Source organism: Gavia stellata, chromosome 8 (assembly GCF_030936135.1).
Source record: "Gavia stellata isolate bGavSte3 chromosome 8, bGavSte3.hap2, whole genome shotgun sequence".
NCBI lineage: Eukaryota > Metazoa > Chordata > Aves > Gaviiformes > Gaviidae > Gavia > Gavia stellata.
The window spans coordinates 9018023-9044192 of NC_082601.1; the positions used below are offsets into that span (position 1 = coordinate 9018023).

A 26170-nucleotide genomic window follows, 5' to 3' on the forward strand; every position below is an offset into this window, starting at 1 on the left:
AAGCATTGAATTGCTTCATAAGAAGTCAGTAGCAGTAAGATTGTTCTGATCTTAATGCTAATATTCACTGCACCAACCTTGTAAGGTTTGTATCTTAATTAAATTGTCATGAAGAGATGTTAAAAAAAGTAGTATACATCAGATGGTGGGGTCAACTCATTCTTTACTAGAATATTTTCATTCGATTCTTCTCTTGCTCACTTTCTCATCCAAATTACAATTATGACTTTATTTCATGTGCACCATCTATCTTCTTTGATGTTCTGATTTTGCATAGTGCAAATATAGCAAATAAAGCGGCTAGCTGATTGAGAATTTCTGCTAGAAAGGTACTTCTAATTATATTTATGTTAACAGACTGTTCTTTCTCTGAGAACATAAAATAGCAAAGCAGATCCTACAAGCAGTTATTGAATGTTGTTTCTTATTTGAAAGCATATATATTTTAAAACTAATAGAGGGATTTAAATCCATGCCTTCCTCTTCTCTTGTTAACTGGAAAAGGCTTTGGATCAAATTCTGCCACTGTAGTTGTTAGAATTATTCCAGTAAGTTAGTAAGTTGTTCCTTTGAGTAGTAAGATATTATTTGACATCATGAAAGTATCATGACTTGCCCCCAGTTTTTACTGAATTATAATTGAAACACTGTCATGAAGATGCTGATGAGACCTACAATTTAAATAATGTCTCTCTTAATTCAGGAATAATTAACCTTGCAACGCAAAGTGAACAAGAACCAAGTTCTGTGACCTCTGCCTCATTAGAGCATACTGAAGAAACTGTGGAAAATAGAAAAGTTCTTCCAGAGTGGACCACCAAGAAAACTACTAAAACAAAGGTATAAATTAAGTCACCTATTAAATGAGATATGTATTGTGGTGTAAAGAATCAGAAATGGTGAATGTTTATAATATAGTGGGAAGAGGAACTAGCAATCTAACAGTTACATTTTCTTTCTTGCCCTTCATTTGCAATCTCATTGTTTATTAATAATAATAGAACACCCAAAGGTACTTTGTGCTCATGGTTTACAAACATGTTTTAATTAAAATCCTCACAGGCATTTTATAGACAAGGAAATGGAGACCTTTTACCCTGTTTTTCTCTTCAAGAAACTTGATCTTGTTTGTTTGATTGTCATGAGATTCAGATCTCTTTTATTTTCCCCAGGCCTAGTTTCCTTGTCTGTATGGCTGTGTAGTATAAGCATTTGAGCAGATGTGCTATAAAAGTATTGTGAACGGGAAAATAACTCTTCTTACATGCTTCTGTGTGGTTTTGGTAATCCCTGCAATGATCTGTCTGTCCTTCAATCTTTTCATGAAAACTGCAGAAAGAACAAGCAGGCAAATGCTTATACCTGTGTAAAAGCTCCTGCATATGGTTGTCAAGTAATTCATCTTCAGGAATGCCAGGCTGTCAAGCCCCGCGAGAAGTACAGGGTCAGCAGGTTAGCAAAGAGAGAAAAAAATGTTGTCAAGAAAGTGGGCATTAAGCAAGGAAACTGTCAGACTGCTAGCTAGTAAGCCTTACATTACAGGAGGCTAAAAACCTTTTGTTGTGTAATTTTTTTCATGTCTGGTTTATCCATGTATTTACCAGCTGGGATATCTCAGATTTTTATATGGCCCATGCTCTGGATATTTAGAACAGAAACAGAGAGACAAAATTACTTGTCTTGTATATCATTGACAAACTGGTGGTGAACCCTCTGTAGTGCAATAGCATTGGCTTCCAAGTAACAACCGCATCAGTGTGGTCTTCACCTTGAGCCAGTCGTGACTGACCATCTCCAGTCCCAAAACCATCATAACACACGATACATGTGTTACTGCTAATTAGTCTGCTTAAGAGTCAGAAGGTCAGTGTGGGTGTAGCTGGCATATGAATGTGTCTAAATGGCTTCAGGACTACAGTGAACTTGCACTCTCCCAATTTTACGGGTAATGTTGGGCATGCCTGGCTACATGCAGGTATCCTCAGGTCTGGCCCACTCTCCACAAGTTTATGCTTCCTATCAAATGAATGTCCTTCTACATCAGTTTAAAACTGCAACATGGATGGGAAGATGGGGGAATTAGTATCACTCTTTGAAAAACAGAATTAAAAACTCTTTTCGCTTTTGAGCCACTGATAGGCAATTGGGGTTAGGATGGTAGATGGTATTTGTACCTATAGATGCCATTAACTGAGCAGTATCAGCCTTACCTTCCCCATACCCATTTTGTGGGTTTTATTGTATTGAGCTGCTGCTCCTGAAACGTTTAAGCCTTCAGGCCTTCCATGATTAGAAGCTGTCCAGACCCGTCAGTATTCCCCTTTACTCCCAGAAAAAAATCCTTAGTGTTGCTTCCTGATGAGAAATGGGATAGGAACCAGCTGGGAATTAAGGGCTCTCCAGTACTGTAATGTAAATGCCAGGACAAGGGACGTGAATTTAGGAAGAATTTAGGATTTACTGGTGTAGAAAGCATGAGTATTGTCTACTGGCCACCCTAATTGTCTCTAGAATTGCTTGCAGCAAAGCATTTGTTATTTGATAATTTTGCATGTTACAAATACACTGTATTAAACATACTTGAGAAGTCTTAAAACTGAACTTGGTGTATGAAATTATCTGAAAATGTTGGTAGTTTTGAAAACAATGTTACAGTGAAAAGAATGGTAAAATCTGGACTGTGTCTGCCAGACTAACTCAGGGGACTTACCAGGACAAGAATGTGTTATTGCCCCCATGTCAGACTGAGGATTACTTACTTGAAGGAGAAGTGGCTAGTTAAACTGGTAATGCAGACTTTTTTCCAGTTGAACTATCCATTTATACTGCATGATGAATATAAAATGTTCCACTCCTAATACCATCTTCGACATTATTTTGATATATAAGCATCATCTGAATGATTGCAATACCCTTATTTGTACAGGACAGAGCTCTGAGAGTGTGTACTTATTCTACGAGCAGCAGTGACACTGAGCTGGAGCCAGGGCATGAAACAAATTATTTTAGAACTGCAGAGGAGACTTTTGTAGAGTTAACAAGGAACAACAAACAAGGTAATTGAAAATTTGTACATAAAAATGTATATCCCTTATCTCCACTCTGACTCAGCAGCAGATAGTGTCCTTCATTGAACTTTCTGTCTAGTTTTTACTTTCTAACCCCAGATCTTACTTCAGCCTAATTTTCCATTAGCTTTTTATTACTTTTAGCTTTTTATTCTATATGTGTATCTTTTGTTCCTCTCTTCCACAGTTTTTGCTAGCAGGGGCTTAACTTGTAGGTTTTTATGCGTAAATCCCTGCAGTGTAAGTAAAAAGAAGTCTTCTGTTCCATTATTACAAAATTTAAAAGGTGACTATAAGGATAGCTTCCCTTTTTTTCTTTTTAATTACGTTAGTCAGTTGTAATAACCCAATCATCAAGGCCATAGTTTTCCAACCTGTATATCAAAGTGGTGTTGGTTATGATGCCGTAGTGAAGTGTCTGTCATTGTCCTCCGTGTATATATTGTCATTTTCAAGTATCAAACTTTTTTGCAAGAATTGATGGCAATTTGGAATTTACTGGATTCCAGTAGATAAAAACACATTAAGTGAAGTTCTTGAGATAATAGTTTTCTGTGTGTTTAATAACCCAAGAAATTGCTGTCTTGTCTTGACCACCAGCTTGCTGTGCTGCAAGCCACCTTTCAGTGCAGATGTGTGCCCTCTGGGAGGGAGAGGAGAGCATGCCTCATATCCTTGCCTACGCAGCCGATGGCTTCCCTGCAGGAGATAAATTCCAGCAAGTGCAAAGGCCAGTGCAAGGTCTCAGCACCACTGAAGCCCTGAGAGCTTAAGCAGTACTTCAGTGATTCATAGGATTTGTGCTGACCCTCTGCACAGCAGTGAGCTTGACCTAGCAGAGATTAGCACCTACAGTAGATACTGCAGTGTTGAATGCATTAAAAATGCCGTGGACAGCTAGATACTGTTGACAGACATACTGTGCATTTTAGTGTCTGCTGGGAGTTGAACTTAAACATCTGGCATTTTCAGAGCTAATACATTTTTTGTGATTCCACCAGAGAGAGAGCAGAGTAGGAAGCTAGGACTGTTTATTTACATTACTCCTGTAACTTTGTATTTTTAATCTGTATGAAATGTTGCAAGTCATTTAACTCGGCCCATAAACACTTCTTTTTACAGATTTTGCTTTTTACGAATCATGTTCTAATACAAGAAAGATGTGTTTTGTTAAAGAGGTAGATAAGTGTTTTTTCCCGTACTGATCACAATTTGGAAAAAAGGGATTTTATCGTGCTTATGCAGTTGCATTAAATGGCAGCAGACTCCAAGTTTAATGATACCTAAGCTTGACTTGAAGTCACCATTTCACATAGCAAATCATTAATTTTATGTATATGCCTAACTTTTGGTCTAGTAACAGAACTAAAATTCATCATTGTGAGTCAAATAGAAAAGAAAATTATAAAGCATTATTGCAAAAGTATTTCTGCTATGGTCATTCCTTATGGTCAGGATTTCTATTCTGTGCTCTATAAATGCAGTTCTCATATCGTATTAATAACAATACTTTATTCCATTCTGTGATCAAAGATCTTAGCTTCTTTATGCACACAAGTGATATAACGTCAAAACATCCACATGAGACTGAGGCAGGGGCTGCAGCAAACCAATTCATAGAGAATATTTTTATATGTATAGATAATTATATTTATTAGATGAGTCCCCAAAACATTAATGAACTTTCACTGGTTGCACAATTATAATGTTGGACTGATTTTCATTTTCGATTTCTGAGCAGGGAACAGAAAGAATGAGAGACTGAGTGCCCGATGCAAAGACTATTAATAGTCAATTATAAGACCTTCATTGATTTAGTGGGCTTTAGATGAGTCTCCCAGTACATTGCCCAGTGTTACGGAGAAGGTCAGTAGAATTGTAGGGAATAAGCCAAATATTCCAGGTTCTTCCATTTCAACCATGAAAATGTTTTGATTCCAGTTTCATGAAGGTTTTATCCTGATGTGATTCTGTTGGAGGCACTGGGGGCAAAGGCTCTTCTAATGCTACAGGTAGAGTTGAAGTTTGTATAGCAAGAAGTGTGAGGAAAGAAGGCAATGATCACACAAGCCTCTGTCTCCTGTGCATTTTCATGAAGCTGCAGAAAATTTGTTTGGTTTTGTTTTGATCTTCTGAATGAGTTTTCAGCCTTGGACTTTGGAAACAGGTTTTATTCCTAATGTTCTTGTATTACAGTAGGATCTTTAACAAATGGGTAGGACCTGTTTCTTACCTTATTAGTGTACTTTTTATACTGTTATATTCATTAGCTAAAAATGTAGTGAAAAGGAAAGAATTATCAAATATAGTCAAAGTCAAAGATATGCTAAAGGAACTTAGCACATCTGCCATGTAAGGCTATTACGAGAGAATAATGAAAATTTACAGCAAATAAATAAGTAGAACAATCCCCCAAAATTAACCATCTCATCTATAATTAAAAAAGAAAGGAAATTAATTCTGGCTGTCTCATACCACCTCCTTCACCTTGAATATTAAGTATGAACAGTCCCCTGTATATGTATTGATTGGAGAGTTAGGAGCTAGTATTTTAATGCTTTTATTACATTCAATTCCAGATACCTTAAAACATTTGAAATACATTAAAAAATTGTAAAATTACATTACAATGTAAGTAGTCTGCATTTCATCAATTAAATATAGTATAATGATATTATTTTTAACATCTCTTACAGCTGAGCAGGAAAAACAAAATCAGAGAAAGTCATTTCTGGGGAACCCAATGTCAATCTTGGATTTATACCAACACAGTCTCTATGGCCATTTTGGAGAGGATGCACCTGAACAATTAACACATTACAGTTTAATTGAGCATCTGAGTGGAGCTTCCAGTAAAGGCAGCAAGGGCAAGGAGACCCCAAGTGTGAGTTACTGTGATTTTTATATTACTTCTGATTTTCTTCATGATTATTTTTATTTGCCTCTTGTTTTTTCCTCAGTGTGTTGACTGATTACAAAAACCAGGCAGACTTGAAAAAAACAGCATGACCTGCAGAAGCATAAAGATCTAAATATTTTTAGAACAGAATGTTACATTCTAATGCTCACCTGTCATAGAATTAGACTTCCAAAATTGACAAGTAGAGACAGACTAGTGCTAGCACCCTACTATTAGAGAGGAGTTGAAATTTAAGGCTAGCAAGAAAACACGGAATTTATCTTTTAAGGCTGCTCCTTCACATATAGTTAGATAATATGTATTGCATAACATGTGGTAAATGACTTAAACATCTGAAGTAGTATTCCTGAAAATTCAAATGAAACTATGCTATGGAAGTCAGCTATCTTCTGGTCTCTTTTAAAGTAACTCTTGGTATTAGCTCTGGAACTCCTGATTTGAGGGTTTTAAACATTATTTTGACGAAGATCAGTCCTGATCTGATTGGTGGATCTTGATGCTAAACTGAAACAAATTTGTTTTCTCCCCTTACTTCATGTGAATCCACTTGCTATTTCTGTCTCCAAGAACGTTGAACCTGACATCATGCAGTCTCAACAACCCTGAAAAGCAACTTCTCAACCTGCTCTTTTCCTCCTCTTTTCTCATGCCTTCTCCTCTCATCCTCAGACTTCTTTCTCACTTTTTCTCTCCTTTGCTCTAACAAGCCTATTTGTTTGAAAATAGAGCCACCCAGCCATGATCCACTGTAATCATTTTGCCTCCATGTTCAGTCTCTTTCCCCAGCTCTTCTTTTTAAATACAAGCTCTTTTGTTTCTGTGTGTAGCACTTAGCACATTTTGGGTATGTTACAGTATAAACAAAGGTGGTAGCAGAAAGTAATGAATGAGCTGCTGTTTTGTAGCATACTGGTGTAGTTCATAAGCGAAAAAGAATTTTTATCTCTTCCCAGACCCCAGTTTTCAGCTTCAGAAAATCACTGTGCATCGTAACTTCAGAGGTGATTAACTCTAACCAAAGTTAGAGTCTTACAGCTTTCAGGAATCTGGGCCAAATGTGCAGAAGAAATGTGTGGAACAAACTGGCAGTGCCCCTGTTTATTCCAACTCTGCTGGCATGAAAGCCCCGCTTAACTGAATGTTAAATTGACTCACAAACTTCAAAAGAAAAATCCTGAAATGTATCTGCCTCATTTCCCAATCAACCAAATTTCACTAGTACCCAGAATATGATTCTATTTGAATATATTGGGTTGTATTAGAAAGAACAATTTTAAAGAATCTGGCTTCATAGTTGGGAAGAAGAAAAGGAAAAAAAAAAAAAGGTAGCAGAAGAGTATTAAAAAGGATAAATGAAGGAAAATAATTTGAGCATCCATTTAATTCCCCTTTTTGAACATCTAGAAATTCATAGCTTAATTATGCAGATGAGATGAATTATATATGTATGCATGTGTATATATATAAAAATATATAAAAATCAGTTCTGCCTTCTGAAGGCCAAGGTCTTTTGCTATTAACAGATTTGGTTCCACTGTAGAAAAGTGGCTCAGGGTTTCATCTACTTTTAATTCCTTCTTCTCGTGCATTTCTTGTATATGACATCTCTGCAATGTGCCCAATCAGCATCAAAACTTAAACAAAACTCATTGGAATAGCCCTAGAATCCTTGTAAAAATCCATCATTAAACTAGAAGGCAACAGGTATAACTCAGCACTAACATTTTTCATGCATTATGTTGGGGGGCTTTTGAGATTACTTTTTGAGGATCTGAAATAGCTCTCAAAACAGCATTGCCTCTTAGTGAATGCTGAAAGCTCAATAAAGCACTAGAGATTTGCCTATTAGTATTAAACTTTTCAGAATGACAAATGAGAAGCAGTAACCATGAAAAGCAGGTTGCCCTGAACTCCTTGTTTGAACCAGCACGGCAAATTTTTCTTAGCTGTAATTTGTCCAACCCAAGAAGATCCACAGTCTGCTTAAATTAGACCTGTGTGATCTGGAACATTACCCACAAAAACGGGGGACACTGAAAACCGAGGCAGTTATGGCCAACAACTTTGAAAAAAAACAGATAAATTTTGAAGGGGGAAAAAATGCAGCTTTCATGCAGAATATTTGGCATTTTGAAAAAGGGAATGCTACATCCTTTGAATTTCATTCCCAAATGGTGTGTGTGAAGCCTTTCAAAAAAAAAATAAAAAACAACCAAGTGTCGTGATGGACAGAATGAGTTTATGCTGCTTGTCAAAAGAGCAGTGTGCTGTATCAGTCCCTCAGCCCAATTAAATTGGACTGTACACCACCAGTACGATAGTGGCTTCAGACTGGGTGCTCTAATGAGACATTCTGGCAGGAAGCTCTGTTAACCCAGACTTACTGTCATTTAAATTGTCTCCTCACCAAACACATTCACCAGCATTACCCCCAAAGTATGTACACAACAAGTTTTATCAGCAAAAAGTATTGCACAGAAGGAGTTTCAGAAGGGAAGCAACCAATGGGCAATTACTATGATAAAGGGACACTGAATGGACAGTTTGAGGAATCAAAAAAGGCTTTTACACATGGAAAGGAGAAATATTTGTTGTTCCAGTTTCTTATCTGCCAAGTCTTAAACAGCATCCTGGTTAAATTCTCTTAGCACTAAGACCAATTTTATGTTACATTTATTTTGAGCTGGGAAACTTATTCTGAAATCATGTCATCCTTTTGTACACTGCAGAATTTTGGACAAGAAAAACAAATCACTATTTCAAAGAAAGGAATAATATGCATTGAATCATGGACATAAAACTTTCACTTACATTAACAGCCATGGTGTATTTTCCTCATGTAGAATTTACAAAACAAGAAACAATAATTTTTATGTATCAAATGAATTAATTTTAATTGAACAGTAACTTCTCTGATTTAATAAAACATGTGCAGCACCTGATCCAAAGTCCACTGCACTTAGCCCATGGGAGACACCTATTCAGTGAAACTTCAGTGAGGTCTGTGTTAAACAGCTGTTCCTCTTCCTTGTATCAGTACCTGGTAGTGCCTTGGGCAGTTTGCTGACATCATGAATGCTACCGTATCCTTGCAATGAAAAAATTATTTCACATTTCAATTAATTTAATGTTTAGACTTTAAAAGCTCAGTGATTTATTTTTTCTTATAAAAATTCAGAAAACAAGATCAATTTCCCTCACCCAGGCCCATTGTTTATTAACTTATTTATGATCAAATGAGAACTGACACAAGACTTTTTATTGTCTTCTTTGTTTCCTTGGAGAAGTAACTGAGTTGGTCAAAGATTCTATTACTTAATCATCCTTATGATCCCAAAGCATCATGAAAAATGTGTTTTCTTCTCTGTCCTTAACCAACCATCACATATTTCTTTTCTGTAATACAGCCCTTCTTGCTTTCTTTGGTCCCTATGTATTACTCAATTTGAGTCACCATCAAGGCTTGCTTGTATTTCAAGGCATGACTTGATGAGCACTGTAAAGAAAAGATCCTTTATGAAAGGGCTTGGTACCCATCACAAGTTTCTAAATCCTCTTGTTTTCCCTCAGTTATGATGACATACATGAGAAATCTGACATTTCTGGCACAGTTACAATGTTAACTACATCAGCAATTTAACTAGGGGGCTAACTATGGGCAATGTGAAGTTATGGTCTTATTCAACATGGCAGAGTTTGTATGTGTTGCATAGATGATTCATGAAGGAGATCAAATGTTCAAATCACCATGTCTTGCAATTCAACTGGGTATTAGAGCTTGCTGGCAAATACCGGCAAAGGAAAAATTAGAGAAGTTGTTGCTGTTTTGGCTGCACTTACAAATGGGACTGACGTGGCGGCATTCCCAGATAAACTCAAGGATTTTTACAGCTGAGTAAGCTGATTGGGAATTAATGCTATATGATTGACTCATTGTGCTCACAAGCCTTCTAATGCATTGAGGGGAATATCCACAAAGGACTAGAAACAAGAATAAGAAAGTTTGGTAATTGCACAACACTTGCCATCCTCAAGGATCCCAGAGCATTAAGCTGATACTATAGAGGATGTTCCAGCATTCCTGAATTACAGCAATAGTTAAAGCAGCCTAGACACCTCTGCAAGCTACACTAAACAAGAGTAAGGGGAAAACAAAGAAAGGCATGAACTGCTTCTGCTTGTGTCTTGTCTCCTACAGAGATCAGTAAGTCTTGAGCTACGGTATGAACTGGCAGCACACTGGGCACTTTGCACTGTTCACCTATTTAGGCAGCTCTTGGAGAATGTGCCAGCAAAGTTTATCTGCCTGATTTGGGTTGTCTGAGTCACTTTCTGAAGGTGTCTTATTCTCTGTGAAAGAGAGAAGCTCTTAGGCTCTTAAATGGAGCCCCTCTTAAAAGAGACTCTTCATATTTAAATGTCTGAAGTAGTTCCAGGGAGACCATGTGCACTCTGCTTTCACAGAGAACTGATTTTCTTCACATTATCAGATATGCTTAGGGAGGGATTCTGCTTATCACATGTGAAAAAGCCTAAGGTAATGATTTGGGTCCAATTAGCTGTTGGGAAGAGCTGCATCCTAAGAGTTTAAAGTGGGAAGGAGGTATTGAACTGTGGAACTACTTCCTTCCTTGACTTGACCAGTGAACGGGAGCCTACACAGCTAGCTTATACTGAGTACCAAACTTTAAACCAAAAGTTAGCAAGATGAGCATTGCTCCAAGCTTTCCTCTGTGGAGAACTAGTAAAAAGCAGCTATTGTAGCTACCACTTGTATTTTAGAGTGTGAAACTGCATCTCAGTGCACCCTCAGGTGAGCACTAAATAATTACCTTGCTTATACTTTCATAATAACAAGAGTTCCTGCAGCTGGGGCAGCACTGGGTGATATTTGGCTAGTTGCCTGGTCTCAGGATCTCAGTTTCACTGTCTGTAAATGGGGGACAGCAATACGTGTCTCATGTTACAACCACAAAGAAAACAGCAAATGCTCTAGATGAGCTAGGTCTCAGCTTGTTTTGTACAATGTGTGAGTTACTGCAAATATAGAATTTGAAGCAACTTTTACAAATTATTATACTAGAAAGTAATAGAAGATAGAAGGGGTCCCTTGTCAATAAGAGAAAGTATCTAGATAGGCTGGACCAGATCCAGGAATTAGTAGATTATGGATTTCTGTGTACTGATTGTAGAATTCAGTTTACTGTGTACCAAGCACAGAAACCTCACCTCCTCTTTGCTATTCTCCTTGCCAGGCTTAAAAGAGAGAAAGATGATGAGGTGAGGAGGGAATCAGTTATATTTCCTTTCCTAGCCCTGATGAACCTAAAACGTTAAGGAAGATACTGCCATTGTACAATTGGTAGATGTGGAATAAGTCTGCAGACTCATTTACTAGTCTTTTGTGTTTTAAGATCAATGCTTTCCTTTCATGTAAGGAATTAGTATATCGAATCATTGCATATGTTTTAGGGAGGTGGTCTATTAATGTAAACATTAGGTGATGCCAGCCTAGAATTTAGTCAGGATCAGATATCCTTTCATCCTCCCTGTCACAAAAACTGAAAATAACTTTTACTGTATTTATGCTTTTGTATTAGATCTTCAAAACTCACATCATGTTAGCACAGGGTGTATATAGAAGATCCAGCAACAGTTTTATAGAGGCCAGTGTTACAAAGGGAAAGTAAACTACCCAGCAGACTCTACCCAGTCAGCTAGCACTCAGCACCTCTGTTTCGAAAGCAGAGCGAACTACCTCACCGAAAGAAAGGGAGCATGTTCTAAGCACCATGCTCAAATTGGCTAGGATCCAAGCCAGAAGTCTCACGGTGGTGTAAAGCCACACAGACATACCCGCTTGGGTTGGAGTGCAGCCCAGTCATGGCAGCCCTGAAGTGGCCCAGCTGGAGCTAGGCTGCCCCTGAGCTCACTTGCCTCGTGAGTGCTTGCTCAGAGCTGCCCTGGACCTCTGCCTCTAGAGCTGGTGCTGCCGGGCAAGGCTACGTCTATCTGCTGCCAGCGCAGGGAGGTCACTGAGAGCACTCACACGAGGCGTTACTTGGGCATGGACTGCACTATTGAAGTAGCTACTCTCTGCACCACGGCTCCCCCACGCTCCTAAATGTGGTATGTATTGGGGTCTTTAAGGTACACATTTCTATTTGTCAAAATGGTCTCAATAGAATTTACCCACTGACAGGCTTGGAGCTGCACGACTTCCTTTCTATTTAATCAAAGGTTTTTGATTCTCAGATGAATGATGCAATACTTGTGCCATCAAAGCAAAGACAGTCTGAGTAATTACCCAAGTTGATGTAAGATCTATTGTCAGGGGAATTTTATAGGAGTATTTGACAATGTAAGTGACAAAAACCACAGGAGCATGATCTGATAAGAAAACAGATTTTACCATACCACCCATGGGAGTAGTACAGAATTAAAAATATTTTTTCTAGCCTCAAGTCTGATTCAACTCATGTGGGGAAATGTGAAATTAGAAATAGTCTAGGATTTCTCCAGACATCAACAAATCCCACGTCTCTGCATGGTTTTTTCCCCTCCACAGGGCAAGTTCACATTCTGAGATCTGCTACCAAGCCTTATATTCCTAATCAGGTCTTACTGTTTCTAGTATCTTGCCATCAAAGTTGCCTTCAGAAAGTAAAGCAAAGAGACAGCAGAACAAGCAATTTGAAGACTGCTAGGCAGTCTCCTGGGACCAAAGTCTCACTTGATGTGTATCATTTAAAAGAAATGTTGTGTAGTGTGGAAGAACATTCTTACAGTTAGCCTAAGGAACTAGCTTGGCAACAATAAAAAGCTACAGTTATACAGAGACTCATTTCTCTCCCTGTGCCTTCTAGGTGAAACAACTGAGGCTTCTTACACTGCTGAGAGTTTTAGTAAAAAATCATGCAAGGGAGAGTGGCACAGCAAGGAGGATTATAACTTTCTCCGTAACTTTTTTTAAGTTTTTAAAAGGCTTTGGCAAGGCAAAACGACATTTGGAAGGCAGAGTCCGCCAGAGAAAATAACTTCTTTAATGGTATGCAAGGGATATTTTTAGGAAAAACATACCCTAAAAAAACTGGAAGCTGTTATCTGCTGATACAGTTCTGCTTCTAGCACTAATGGACTCAGTAGTTTTAGTATTGTGCCACCAAATCCCATCCTGACTAGCCCTCCAGCTGGTCTAAAAGTTCTCTCTATTTTATGTTTGGTTAGTGTATTTATGGGGACAGGTAGGTGGCGATACTTTAACTCAAATATCTTTTAGCACAGCGTTTTACAAGAGTATTTGGATACTGTTGAGGGACAAAGTCTTTGGCATAGTACAGCAGGCTGTGTGGCATTTAAAACACATGGTGTGCAAGGGTAGCAGCAGAATAGTTTGGATGTGAGTCTGAGAGGAGACGCGGAGGAAGTGAAAAGCTGTAGCTACGGGAGGAAAGTTAAGGACTTGAAGCATCACTGGCATGTAGGTGCAGTTCTAGTGCCTATGGCACAGTGTCATGTAACACTAAATCCCCAAATAACTCACAGCACCGAGTGAAGTGTGCCTGTGTGGTTTGTCAAGTGCCAGATGCAGATGTGTGGGCTTGTCTGATTTAAAGCAACACACTGAGCTGTCCTGTGGCCACAGCTGGAGTGTTGTGCTCACTGAATACAACCCCTTGGCGCTGTAAGGAGGGAAGAACTTTGCCCTTTTTGAGTGGAAAAACTTGATCGCTGGAGCAGAAACTCCATATCCCACCATCGCAGCAAGTAATTTCAAATTACAGCGAGAACCTTGTCTTTTCAGCATGTAGGAGCTGCATAACCACATTACACACTGGCCCAGATGTCGCAAAAAGTCCTGCAGCTCGTTTGCTGGAGTCCCTGGAGAAACGGTCCAAAACTGCTTGTGTATGAATGCCCAGAGCAACGCAGAGCTGTACAGATCTAATTTACAGTGAGCCTGCTTGGGCACAGTGTTAGCGCAGCTCCTTATGGCCTGGTTACTCCAGGCTATTTCTCAGCAGGGCTGAGTAGCTGAAATAAGTGGACTGTTGATAAAAGTCCACTGCATTTGGTCCCAGCCCACCCAGCTTGGTCACCGATATCTTCACATCACACTGCACCATGCCTTGCAGCTACACCTTGAGCACTATAATGTCTATTTGCCTATGTAACTGAATATTACATAAGGATTTAGTAGACACTGTGGCTCTTAGGAGTAAGTAGGTAGATCCTTTAGTCTAATGAGAACCAAAAGTACATATTGAATAAAAGTATCATTTGCTAGTGATTTCCCTGAGTGGAAAATGTTCTGAGTTGTTTTTCAAAGGTTTGACAGATGGAGCTGCTGTGATTTGCAGCATGGCCCAAAGTGCACTAATGTTTTTGCCATTTGTAACCAGACACTCTTCAGTCCTCCATCTTTGGAAATAAAGCTTTAGGTTTCATTTCTCTCTGTGTTGAATTGGAATATTATAATAATACTGTAGGCTAAAATGGAATTCAGGGCACATTAACAGCAACAAATGATAAATATTAGTCAGCTTGTGAGATAGTGTAATTGTTGTAATGGTAGAAATGATATTAGTAACAAAAGAAAAATCTAAAAAATAAATTGGATACAATAAACATTGGATTGACTCAATCAAGACAAGAGCAGTAGGGCAGAGAGGTATTCAGTGAGCTCTTTGTTTTCTGAAGCTGGAAAATATTTTGACTCCAAGAGGAGCATCTGATTAGCAAAGTTAAATGAGATAAATAATGCTCTAATATTTTTGTGAATTGTTTTTCCAGCTGAAACTTGCCTTCCCCATCTATAACAGTGATATGTTTTGCATAAAGCACTCAAACATCATGCAGGAAAGGGTAGGAAATAACTGATCTTTTAGTATGAGAGTTCTGTTCTGAGGAGAAAACATGAGGAATAAGTTACACAGCTGATGGTAGCAGGAACTGTGGCAGTATGCTGAAAATATGTTAGTAAACTGTTTCTTTTTTAAGAGGATGCTTTTTCTTTTCATATGTACACAGACAATAATACCCTAATCAACATACTCTTTGAAAAGAAGGCAATTTTTATGTCAAATATCTGCAAAAATCATACTGAAATAATATGCAGGCTTTCATAGTTTGTTCCACAAGCTGTTTTCATCCCCCAAAAGTGATTCACCTTTTGTTTAAAAGAGAAGTTATACTGGATTTTGTGCAATATGATACAGATTGTCTAAATCCTTAAGAAAAACATTGATTAAATATTTTTTTGTGAACTCAAACGCTCTTAATCTATAGCAAGTCCCAAAGTGTAGTGTTTTATTTCTTACTGTATTTTTAGGCCCTGGTACATGAATTCCAGGCCGTGTGCAGTATCCATATTATTTTCATGGGAAGTAATATTTGTATTTGGTAGGAGAAACAAACATGGGATTTAGCAGGCTTATGAGCAATAAAGTAACACAGGGAAGTTTGGGAAGTTTTTAAGATATAGCTATACAATTTAAATGTTCAATTATCTTTCACAAAGGCTAAGAATGATATAAGTTTTCATAGCATATGTCAGAGTCCTCCCAGCCCAAACTCCCCATCAATCCATCAATGAGTGAGACATATCCTGATAGCTCCAATCCCATTAGTGCTGCCTTCTCTGGATTACTCTATTCTTTGCCTGATCATTAATAGAGGTAACTAAAACTTAATACTGTAAAACTAATACTATAAAAAGCTGTAGCCTTAAGATCTTCCCTTAACTACTCTAGTGTTACTCTCAGCAAATAAAACCACAAGTGATTATTTGAAGAATTATCTGAATAATTGCTAGTCAAACATTTAAGTTATTTTTCTGACATCCTATTACATATGCGCATATCCTATGGGTTTTTGAATGCTCTTTAAAGCGTACTTTAAAACAAGACCTCAGACTGCTTGCAAGCTGGAATTGCTATTCAATTTCTATTCAGCATTAGAATAGCATAGGCTAGACTAGACTAGACTAGACCAGACTAGACTAGACTAGACTAGAATAGAATAGACTTTTTCAGTTGGAAGAGACCTACAACGATCATCTAGTCCAACTGCCTGACCAATTCAGGGCTGACCAAGTTAAAGCATGTTACTAAGGGCATTGTCCAAATGCCTCTTAAAGACTGACAGGCTTGGGGCATCAACCACCTCTCTAGGAAGCCTGTTCCAGTGTTTGACCACCCTTTCAGTAAAGAATTGCTCCCTAATGTCCAGTCTAAACCTCCCCGGCGCAGCTGTGAACCATTCCCATGCGTCCTGTCACTGGAGACCAGGGAGAAGAGATCAGCACCTCCCTCTCCACTTCCCCTCCTCAGGAAGCTATAGAGAGCAATGAGGTCTCCCTTCAGTCTCCTTTTCTCCAAACTAGACAAACCCAGAGTCCTTAGCTACTCCTCACAGGACATTCCTTTCAGCAGCTTTGTTGGCCTTGTCTGGATGCATTCAAGGGCCTTCACATCCTTCTTAAATTGTGGGACGCAGAACTGCACACAGTATTCAAGGTGAGGCTGCACCAACACTGAGTACAGCGGGATAATGACCTCTTTTGAGAGAGTGGTGAAGCACTGGAACAGGCTGCCCAGGGAAGTGGTGGAGTCACCATCACTGGAGGTGTTCAAGGAATGTGTGGATGTGGCATTGTGGGACATGGCTTAATGGGCATGGTGGGGTTGGTTGATGGTTGGACTTGATGATCTTACAGGTCTTTTCCAACTGTAGTGATTCTATGAATCTGTGTGATTATTGGATGGATTTGGGTGGATGAAGAGTAAAGCAGAAGTGGGTGGGAATGAAAAAATTAAATATTAATATATAGTATTTTGCTGAGCATCATAAAATTAAAATGTTAATCATGCTGTAATAGTCTATTATATTTCTTACAACAGGAGTGTCTAAACTTCACCAAGACACTGCATCCACAGAAAAGTTACCGGATTGGGAAACTTGTTGGTAATGCATGTACTAAGATGCAAAACAGATTTGAAATGTAACAGCTTTTCAGACAATGCCTGAAACCAAGGAATAGAAGTAGCTAAGCCGGCATCACACACTTCCTGATCGCCCCTAATCAGTAAAAATATAGGCCAGTTTTTTCAAGCTTCATTTTGTAATGGCTGTGCTTAAATTCATATTTAGACACTTCAGCTGCCCAGTTTTCAAAGGTGCTAGAAATTTGCAGCAATTGCTGATGTCTCTGACATTCATGTATTTGGATCCTGTGAAAATCATGGTGTTCATATAGGTGCTTGAAAATTGGTTTAGATATTCTCCCTCTATCTGGCAGAATTTTGATCTGTAGCATCCTACTTCTGTACCTTGGCTCTGTGAGCAATGTCAGGGAACCTCAGCAGGCATTCCCCTGAGTTAAAAGGAAGGCCAAATACTGTGTATTTTTTAATCTGGTCCTACAATGTTACAGTTAAGATCATATCATAAGGAAACTCTTTGTACTTTTAAACCCATTTCTTTATTGCATCTTCCATACCATTGGAGTATGAGCAACTGGAAAATGCTAAAACTATCTTCCATATAATTTTACAAAATATTTTTATTATTACTATTATTGGAACATCATCCTTTCTTTTCATGTTTCTGAGAACCACTGTAACAAGCCAGGGTACCAGAAAGTTCAACACTTATAATACCGCATTTCTATTAAAAATATCCATTGTAAAAACATGGAATCTGTATTATGACATCATTAGTAGCACAGCGATGAAAACAGAGGCAGCAAAGCAAGCCAAAGAACAGCAGTCACCATGTAAAAGAGTCGCACGATGTGGAGCTGTAGCCTCTCTGGTTAACTGCTAAAGACTGAATAGTCTTTGGAGGTTGTGTTTGCTCATGGTAGTTTCATCACTTGTAGTGGTGATAAAAGAAGATGAAGTGTCTGGCTAAGTAGGAAATTTAGGTATAAAGACATTTATCTTCTTGTCTTGTTCTACAGGGCAAATACTATTGGGTTTTTTCCTCACATTACATAAAAACTACTTGGTTGCTCAATTAGTATGTTTTCTAAGTAGAAAGGGAGCTAATGTTGACGGCACCCACTAGTGTCACAGGCACTGCATTTAGCTCAGCAGCGTCCTTCTGACCCTGTGAAAGCGTTTGGGAACCCACATGTTCTCCATCACAGCCAAAAACTTCAATACCAAGTAGGGATTGCTCTGGACTTGGGATTTCAGTTATCTCCTGCCATTCCTGTGGGAGATAGAGCTTCTTTTGCTTCCATATCCTGTTTCTCCAGAAGGCTTTAAGGCATGGAGTCTGGATGTCAAAGGATAGAAGAATCCAGACGTATGTGTGCATCACTATATGGATAATTACCATTCATATTTACTCAGGGACAGAAACTACTCAGTCCATAGGTCATAGGACACGGGGCATGAACAGAAACAGCTCCATAGGCTCTGGATAACAGAAAACCCCTGAGCTTTTACACAGGGCAGTCCAGTAGAAATAAAATCACAGGCAACTCCAACTGATATATCAGAGTCTGGCTTGCTGTTGCTGGTGGCATTAGCATTTGCTAACCTGTGCTAAGCCAATTTTGTGAGACAGTTGGGAGTTTAACAAACCTATTTCAGATTGTATTTTGGAAGAATCTCAAGCATGGGGGAAACTGGTCATGTTCTGTTCATTGCAGCAGATGGTATCCCATTTGGTGTTTGTTAGCTTTGTTTGCAGCTCAATATTTTGTTTCTAGGGGAACTCAGTAAGTTAAATAATTTATCTCTCTAATGCATCAAGAGTCTGATCCAAAGTCTACTGAAGTCAGTGCAAAACATTTGATTAACTACCACATACACTGGATAAAATGCCAGGTCCTGTATGCTGAAGAGCATTTCAGATGCTCTCTAGAGAGGAGAATGATATAGGCCTCTGTCTTTCCACAGAGAAATTTCTGCCTGCAAATAAAAAAATAAATATCCAAATAGTGACAAAAAGCCTAGCAGTTGAGAGTGCAGGACTGTGGAGATCAGGGTGACGTTCTGGCTAACTGTCCAAATTGCTAAACCTCTCTTGCTATTAAATTCCCCATTTTTAAGTAAAGAATATAAATAATACATTTCAGCTGCATTTAGAATTTAATCCGGTACTGTTAGCATGCTGCTTTGTGGGCTCTGAAGGCCTCATAGCAGTGCTAAGCAAATAATAATTATCACTTAATATTCTCATCAAGCATTCTTACTCAAGATGGGATCTTGCACTACAAGGGCTAACCATAAACACGTTGCCCCTCTGCTGAGGAATTTTCAGACTGTTAGAAGTGAATTCATACCCTGATGCTGCCTTCAGCAGTCCTGCTGTCCATACAGGGCTCCTAACAACACCTGCGCACGGAGGAAATTTTTATTCCATTCTTACAAGAATTTGAATCCTGAATAATCTCAAATATTGAAGAAATCAATACTTTAAAGCTATTTTTTTGTATTCCAATAAATAATCAAATGCCTGTTTATTTTCAGCAACACTTTTCAAATTATTCATTCGCTGATAGGGCCTGGGAACTGCTTTATTCTGTATTTTTATCCAAGTTACCTGTTTGTATCATCTTTGGTCATTCAAAAAATGAGTGCATGTTAGCTCTACAGTGTGTCTGCATGAATTCCAGTTGTATTTTAGTCCTCCTAGTGGCCTATTATATTAACAATATTATAATCTGTATTTTAGGCATAGGAACATGTTCTGTATTACCAGTATCTCACAACAGTTTGCAGTGTTAATACTGCAGTAACACTTCTGTATTGCTAAGGTCAAAAAATCTTCTAAAGCACTTGTCCAACAAATCCATTTGTGTGGCTGGCTATCACTTCACATACACATTTCTTTATTTATACACAAATTGTAGCAAAATCAATACAAAAAATACTGCATTATTCTGTCACTGCAGGAAGCCCTCTGTGGGAACAGGAGCCTGTCCTGGTTCCTCACACTGAATTCCTTCTTTGATCATTCCCAACAAAGGTTTTCTCACAGCCAAATAGGGGGGTCAGACCCCACAGAACTGGGGTTCCCAATAGATATTTTCACTGTGCTTCCTTTCTATGAAAAAGCCTCCAAAGCCTTGTCAAAATAACACCTCACATGCTAAGAGGGGACTTCTATAGCCCAGATGGTCTCGGCACAAATGTTTACCCGCCTTTTAGATCCTGTGAGCTGCTTAACCTGAGCCTTGCTGGTATCCAGGGAAGGCAAAGGTAGAAAGGCAAAGGTCTGTGCAGCACACTTGTCCTTGACTGCTTTCTGTTTTGAGGCTGTGCCCCTCACAGGGAGTTTGCAACCACTAATGCCTCCTACCTGATCCAAGTGAGACACATTTTGTATGCCTGGCTGAACCACAAAGTAGGATAGAGGTTCTCATGACCAGAAACAGATGTATCTAAAAAATGAAGCAAACAAATCTAAACCCATAAATTAACTAAAATTCCCCTTGGATCACAGCCAAATGATATGTGTATTAAACAAAATGTGTATCACTGCTTTAATTTTGTAAGGAGGCAAGCTGAACACTTCATAAATCTCCTGGCTGTAGGAGCTTCTATCTGCATCTCCAGCAGTGGTCATCTTGATGCCCAGGATTACTCTGCTTAATTCACAATGTTTCTTTTTGATCATCCTTTAGAGCTGAGCAAAGGAATACCATCTACAATCTGCATTTATGACATGAATTGCTTATTCCCTGCATGTAGCCCTGTCTCTCTCATTTCGTTTTGGATTAATCCACACAGTTACTGAGTCACAGTCCAGGACTGTATCCTTGAGTTGTCTGGTAAACATGAGATTAGTTACAATCTATATATTTTCCATCAAGATATATTTTAGTCCACTGGCTAAATTATAAAATCTAATCTTAGCCTGTTTCTGTTCTCGGTGTTGTCACCACGAGCACAGGCATAGTGCTTTCTCCTGGTTAACCATGGCAGATGCCCTAAAGACACGGATTCTGTCAGGTACCAGGCATTCTGCAGTATTTGAACATATACCAGGTACTCCATAACTCATAAATCAGATGAGAAGGCCTGTACCTTGACCTCGGTCTCTCATGAGACAAGTGATAGGGCTGAGCAAGGAAGCACAATTGTTATCGTTACGCAAGTCTTGTTTCTAATGGATGCAGGCAGGATGGCTTATGTATTTTGTATATGCAAAGTAGGGATTTTAAGAGTGTGAATGGCTGGCCCCAGCAGTGGTAGTGGTCAAAGAAAACTGCAGCAATTGTGGAGGTGAGACCAGGGAAGGAAACAAAGAGGACATGAGACCTGGCTCCAGTGCTCTGTTGATACCAGGAGCATGTCCATATCCCATGTCTGTGGGATATGGACAGCACAGAAATCACAGCAGTGGAGTAATAAGTCAAAGGCAAAGCAGAAAATCTTTGTAACATAACTGATGGGTAACATTGAAATGAGACCTTGCAAGTAGACACAGACAAGAACTCCGATCGGCTGCTCTCTGAGGTGCCTTACTTGCTTCAAATCATATCACCAAGCTTCGCAGTTCCACCATTTTGGCACAATTCTTCACCCCTCCTTGTATAAATAAATGGTGGGGAAGTAGTTCTTGCTCTCCTCATCGGTTATGCCACATCCTACCACGTCTTTGCTCCTTTGTTGTCTGTGTTTATTCCCTTGTTCAGCAGATGTTTCTATGGTTCTTGTTCAGCTTTTAGCAGGAGGCACCCAGGGTGCAGCTGTCATGCCTTCTTACTTCTGTTCTGTGAGAATAAACATAGGCTTGGGTCACAGATTGATTTCCTGAGCCAGCAGCACATCTCACGGGGCACATTCCTGTGGCCACGTGCACGAGAAGATTGCTAATGCTCCTTTCCTCTTCAGCACCTTGAGTGGGGAAGCCACGCAGGCAGACACCTGCAGCTCCCCATGCTTTCACAGGGAATCCGGAAGCTCCTGCCAATGGGCCTGAGTTAACAAACATGACCTCAAGCACATCTGAAACTCAGCCATTAAAATCTCAGCTTTTAAATTACATTTTTTACTTTACTATCTTCAACAGCTTTTTAAATTCTTGATTAATTTTGGGTTGGCTATTTAATACATTGTTTGGTTAACTAATTCATGTAGCTGTTCATAATTATTGCCTTACTATAAAATCATCTTAATAGAAGGTTGGTTGTTTTTTTTGTTTTCTTTCCAGTAGAATAACAAGTTATTTTATTATTCAAACAAGGCTTACTTCCTGCTGTTTTCAATAAGATTTTTAATAAATATGTAAATTTAAAAATTAATTTACTGCATACATTTGGCAGCATGATTCTTGAACTGACAAAAGTTTGATGGATTGTAAAATTATCCTCCATAAAAATCATCAGTCATAGTAAACAGAATTTATCAACCTCTGGTAATTTCACAGCTTTTTCTTCATCTTATCTTCTGTTAGGAACTCACTTAAAATTGATTATAATATAGTATGTTTCTAGAACCGTAATTCATTCGTAGATTAATTAGATTTTAGGTTAATATCCCATCATGGCATAGGACACGAGCCAACAGTGTTTTCCAGTTGTTACAGAACTGCAGTAGAAAAACCTTGATTACTGTTCCCATGTGGTTTAACCGCCAAGACTAATCACTAATCAAATTCAAATGACATAAAATGGAACATCTTTCATAGCATTTATTTTCTAGCTGACTTATACTATGGCCTCTTTATTGATACAACTTGGTGTACTGAAATGAACTAAAAATTGCAAGAGAGGATTTATCCTTCTACTTTAATTTGGTTCTGCAGCCTATATCTGAAACTCTTGCTCAGATTTTTGTGAATGCTGTGCCTCTGTCCCTTAAAATATTCTGCCCTACAGCAAAGATAAATTGTTTGCATGAATTTAGAAAGTACACGTAAATAACTGTACTGTTATGTAGGATTTTATGGCAGATGAACTTAAACATAGGTTTCCATTCTGCAAGTCATGCTTTGCTTGAGTCAGTACTGAAAATTGTGCAGATCATAATGTCAGCTGAAGAGGTGGCAAATGCAGTCTGGTAACCAGCATCATTATTTGCATCTATCCTGTCCCAGTTTTCTCTGATTACAAAGGAACTTTTGTAGTCTCATTGCACAGGGTCAGAAAACAGTATGCACATAGTTCAGGCTGCAACAGGTTTACTGGGAAGGCAACCTGGGCTACAGCCTCTTCTTTTGCTGCCTCCAGGACCACTTACAAGTGCAACATGTGGCATGATTACCCAGCCACATTGCCTAACCATCACTTAGGGAAGATGGTATCCACATCCTTACAGAGGAGGGCACACCTGGGGGTTTCATTAGTGCCTTCAAGAGACCAGGTGTCACAGAAGGGGAAAGAAAGGGCAATGGTTTTTGGTTAGATTCATTAGAGGTGAAAACCCTCTGATATGTAGAGAGTTGATTGAAATTTGGAGTGGAAAGGAAAATTACAGCTTCAGGCTCCTAAAATATACTATTTTGTTGGGGTAGGGTTTAAGCATGCTAATTCAGATTTTTTTAAGAAAAAAGAAAATCCTGCTTCCAAATGCGACAATTATCACCTCTGTATTTCTGCTTGGTGAGAGCTTGGAAGAAGTATTCTGATGTGTGTGCACCATGTACGCAAACATGGAGACTCCCTCCACAGTGGCTAAACGTGCAGTCACGGAGAAGTGGACTGATGGGTCTGGAAAGATTGTTTGTCTCTTCCCAACTGTACTCCTCAAAGGCTAAAAATGAGAAAACTATTTGTTGTGGAGCTCACTCCTTTGTTTAAATGACCTCTATGAATCATCTTTAAAACTTACAAGGGACATTCCCTTTCTTTCCTCTGCAGGTCTTCCAGCAGAGATTCATACTCTTGAACTCCCCTGCAGACAGCGCAGCCCTCTTAGTGCATACAACAAGCCAATTTTCATAGCTGGGAGAATTATTTCTCCATGTTTTCTTCATACTGCTGATTTGCTCTTGATGCTGCCACATAACATTGCTCCTTCTCTATCTGCTGCTTCTGTCTTTTTGCCCTTAGGTCAGCTGATGTACCTTGGATAGTCACAGGCTAACCTGAACTGAATCTAGTCCAGTACTCAAAAGAGAGGATTACTTATGTGGAAAGTCATTGCCCACTGCCAATTACCATTTGCAGTACAGTCCTGAAGTGCAATTCTGTTTCCATCAGTATGCTGGGTGACTGACATACAGGCCAGGAACTCAGACATCACTGGAGAGTGAGAGGATAAGTGTCTTTGTAATTACCAAAATAAATATTCTTGTTCAAAAAAGACAAAGGTGGAAGATGAAGACAGGTAAGAACAGCTAATACTTAGGAACGTAGTCTAAGCATAGTTCAGACATACAGGAAAATGACCCCGATTACTGAAAATGTCAATGAGATTACCTGTTGTATGGGTACGATTCTGCATTTACTGAGTTTGAGAGGAATTTTTTGCTAGTCTAATGTGGAATAGAATCTGTCTCTTTAAGAACCGCATTTTGTATTAGATGTAAAATATCTTTCTTGAACTATACTTTTTTCCCCTTCTTGATTCAGATCTGAGTAAGTATCCCAATAAAAAAAAAAAAAAAAAAAAATCCTCCAAACCTCTAATCTAGGATAAAATCGTAGCCTTTTTTTTATAAAGTCCCTTCTTCATTGAAACAGTCAGCCATACTTTCATCAAGGTAAGGACACCTACTTTCATTCAGTAGGACAAACCTCTGTATACTTAAATGCTGTGTGGTGAAATACAGTCTGATGAAGACTGAAACAGTGAAGTTACTTCAGGCTGCATAGTTCCAGTACCATTTGGCAGGTTATCTCTGGCAACATAACCCTCAATATAATCCTGTCAAGGAATAGTATTGAACTTCAAATGGTTAAGTCAAGTTCAGTAACTTTGTCAGCAATCTTATCTTTCAGTATGATTTATTCTTCACTGTGATTTTTTTCCCATCACTAGAAAATCGGAACAATTTTGTTATTTAACTCCCTCTACAAGTAAAGCTAAAAGGGTCTCTGAAAAGTAACGTTCCTATGCATGTTTTCTTCATTCTCAGTCTATCAGGTTCTGAAAACTGAGTATCATCGTCCTTTCTCACCACGGATATTTCTTCCTTAATGCCTTGTGATAAGCCTCTGATTGCAGTAAGCATTGCTTTTAGTGGGCAGATTCCCTCTGTGAGAAGTAAAATTGGTGATTCCACCAATGTGAACAGAGTGAGGCCCTGCTTTACCTTCTGGAGAAAGTACTGCTGTTTAGTTGCTTTTCTTTTTAATAAATCCCTTCAACACACTTGACTGAGCACCTGCATTGTGACCATTTTCCAAGATATTGCCACTTCGAATTATATTTTCTTATTCTGTTTTAAATGAATGTCATCCATGCACAGCTGATGCAGCCAGTGGCCACTCTGAGCCATTATAAGAAAACAACCACATTTGTGGCATTCAGTTCATAACTGAGCAGAAGGTAAAAAGCTAGATTTACCTGACCCGGAAACTGGGACCTGAAAATCCTGTTTTATTAAATTATGCAAAAGTTCAAAGAGGGTTGGTATATACCTAATCAGGTCAAACAGTCTTGTCATAGCAACAAAATAATCATATACTTTGTAAATTATGAGGATGATATTCTTGGCATTAGCATGCTGAATGTACCTAGTCATGTCATAAAATTATGAAAATTATGCTTCTGAAAGCATAAGGCTCAAGTCACTAAACTATCTTTTATCTCCTAAACCATGCAAGAATTCAAGCTATAGACAATGTAAGTCTCAACTCCTCAGTCACCTATTCATTAAGCGGTAACTGTTTTGTCCAGATCTGCAGCTATGAATCATACACAGTTCATGCTAATCAGCTTTATTTCCTCTAAGGTAATTTACTTACGCTTCAGGATCATCAGAATTGCTGTCCTTGTGACACTAAAATGTATTTGTAGATTGTTATACTCTTAAATATACTAGGCAAGTTTTGGTTCTGTTGTCATTGCTACATTACCCATAATGCCATAAGTGGATGATACGTACCTATGTATATATGGCTTTCCTATAAACTGCTGAACAGACTAATGAGCTTAAAAATACTTCATATCAATGCATTTTTTTCCCAAGAAACGGGCACTTACTGTTTATCTTGAAAATCTGATGGTATGTCTTTGAGAATGTCATTGTCTGCTACAGCAAAATAATCGTGGGA

At 38.7% G+C, this 26170-nt stretch overlaps 1 protein-coding gene across 1 annotated transcript in view; it reads left to right on the forward strand.

The window, feature by feature from the left end:
- Positions 1 to 26170, forward strand: part of NCKAP5 (NCK associated protein 5) — a 382667-nt gene that overhangs the window by 350323 nt on the left and 6174 nt on the right. Inside the window, exons 16-18 of the mRNA XM_059820618.1 lie at positions 704 to 840; positions 2927 to 3056; positions 5765 to 5952. Coding sequence (XP_059676601.1) covers positions 704 to 840; positions 2927 to 3056; positions 5765 to 5952 — 455 coding nt within the window. The remainder of the gene's footprint in view (positions 1 to 703; positions 841 to 2926; positions 3057 to 5764; positions 5953 to 26170) is intronic.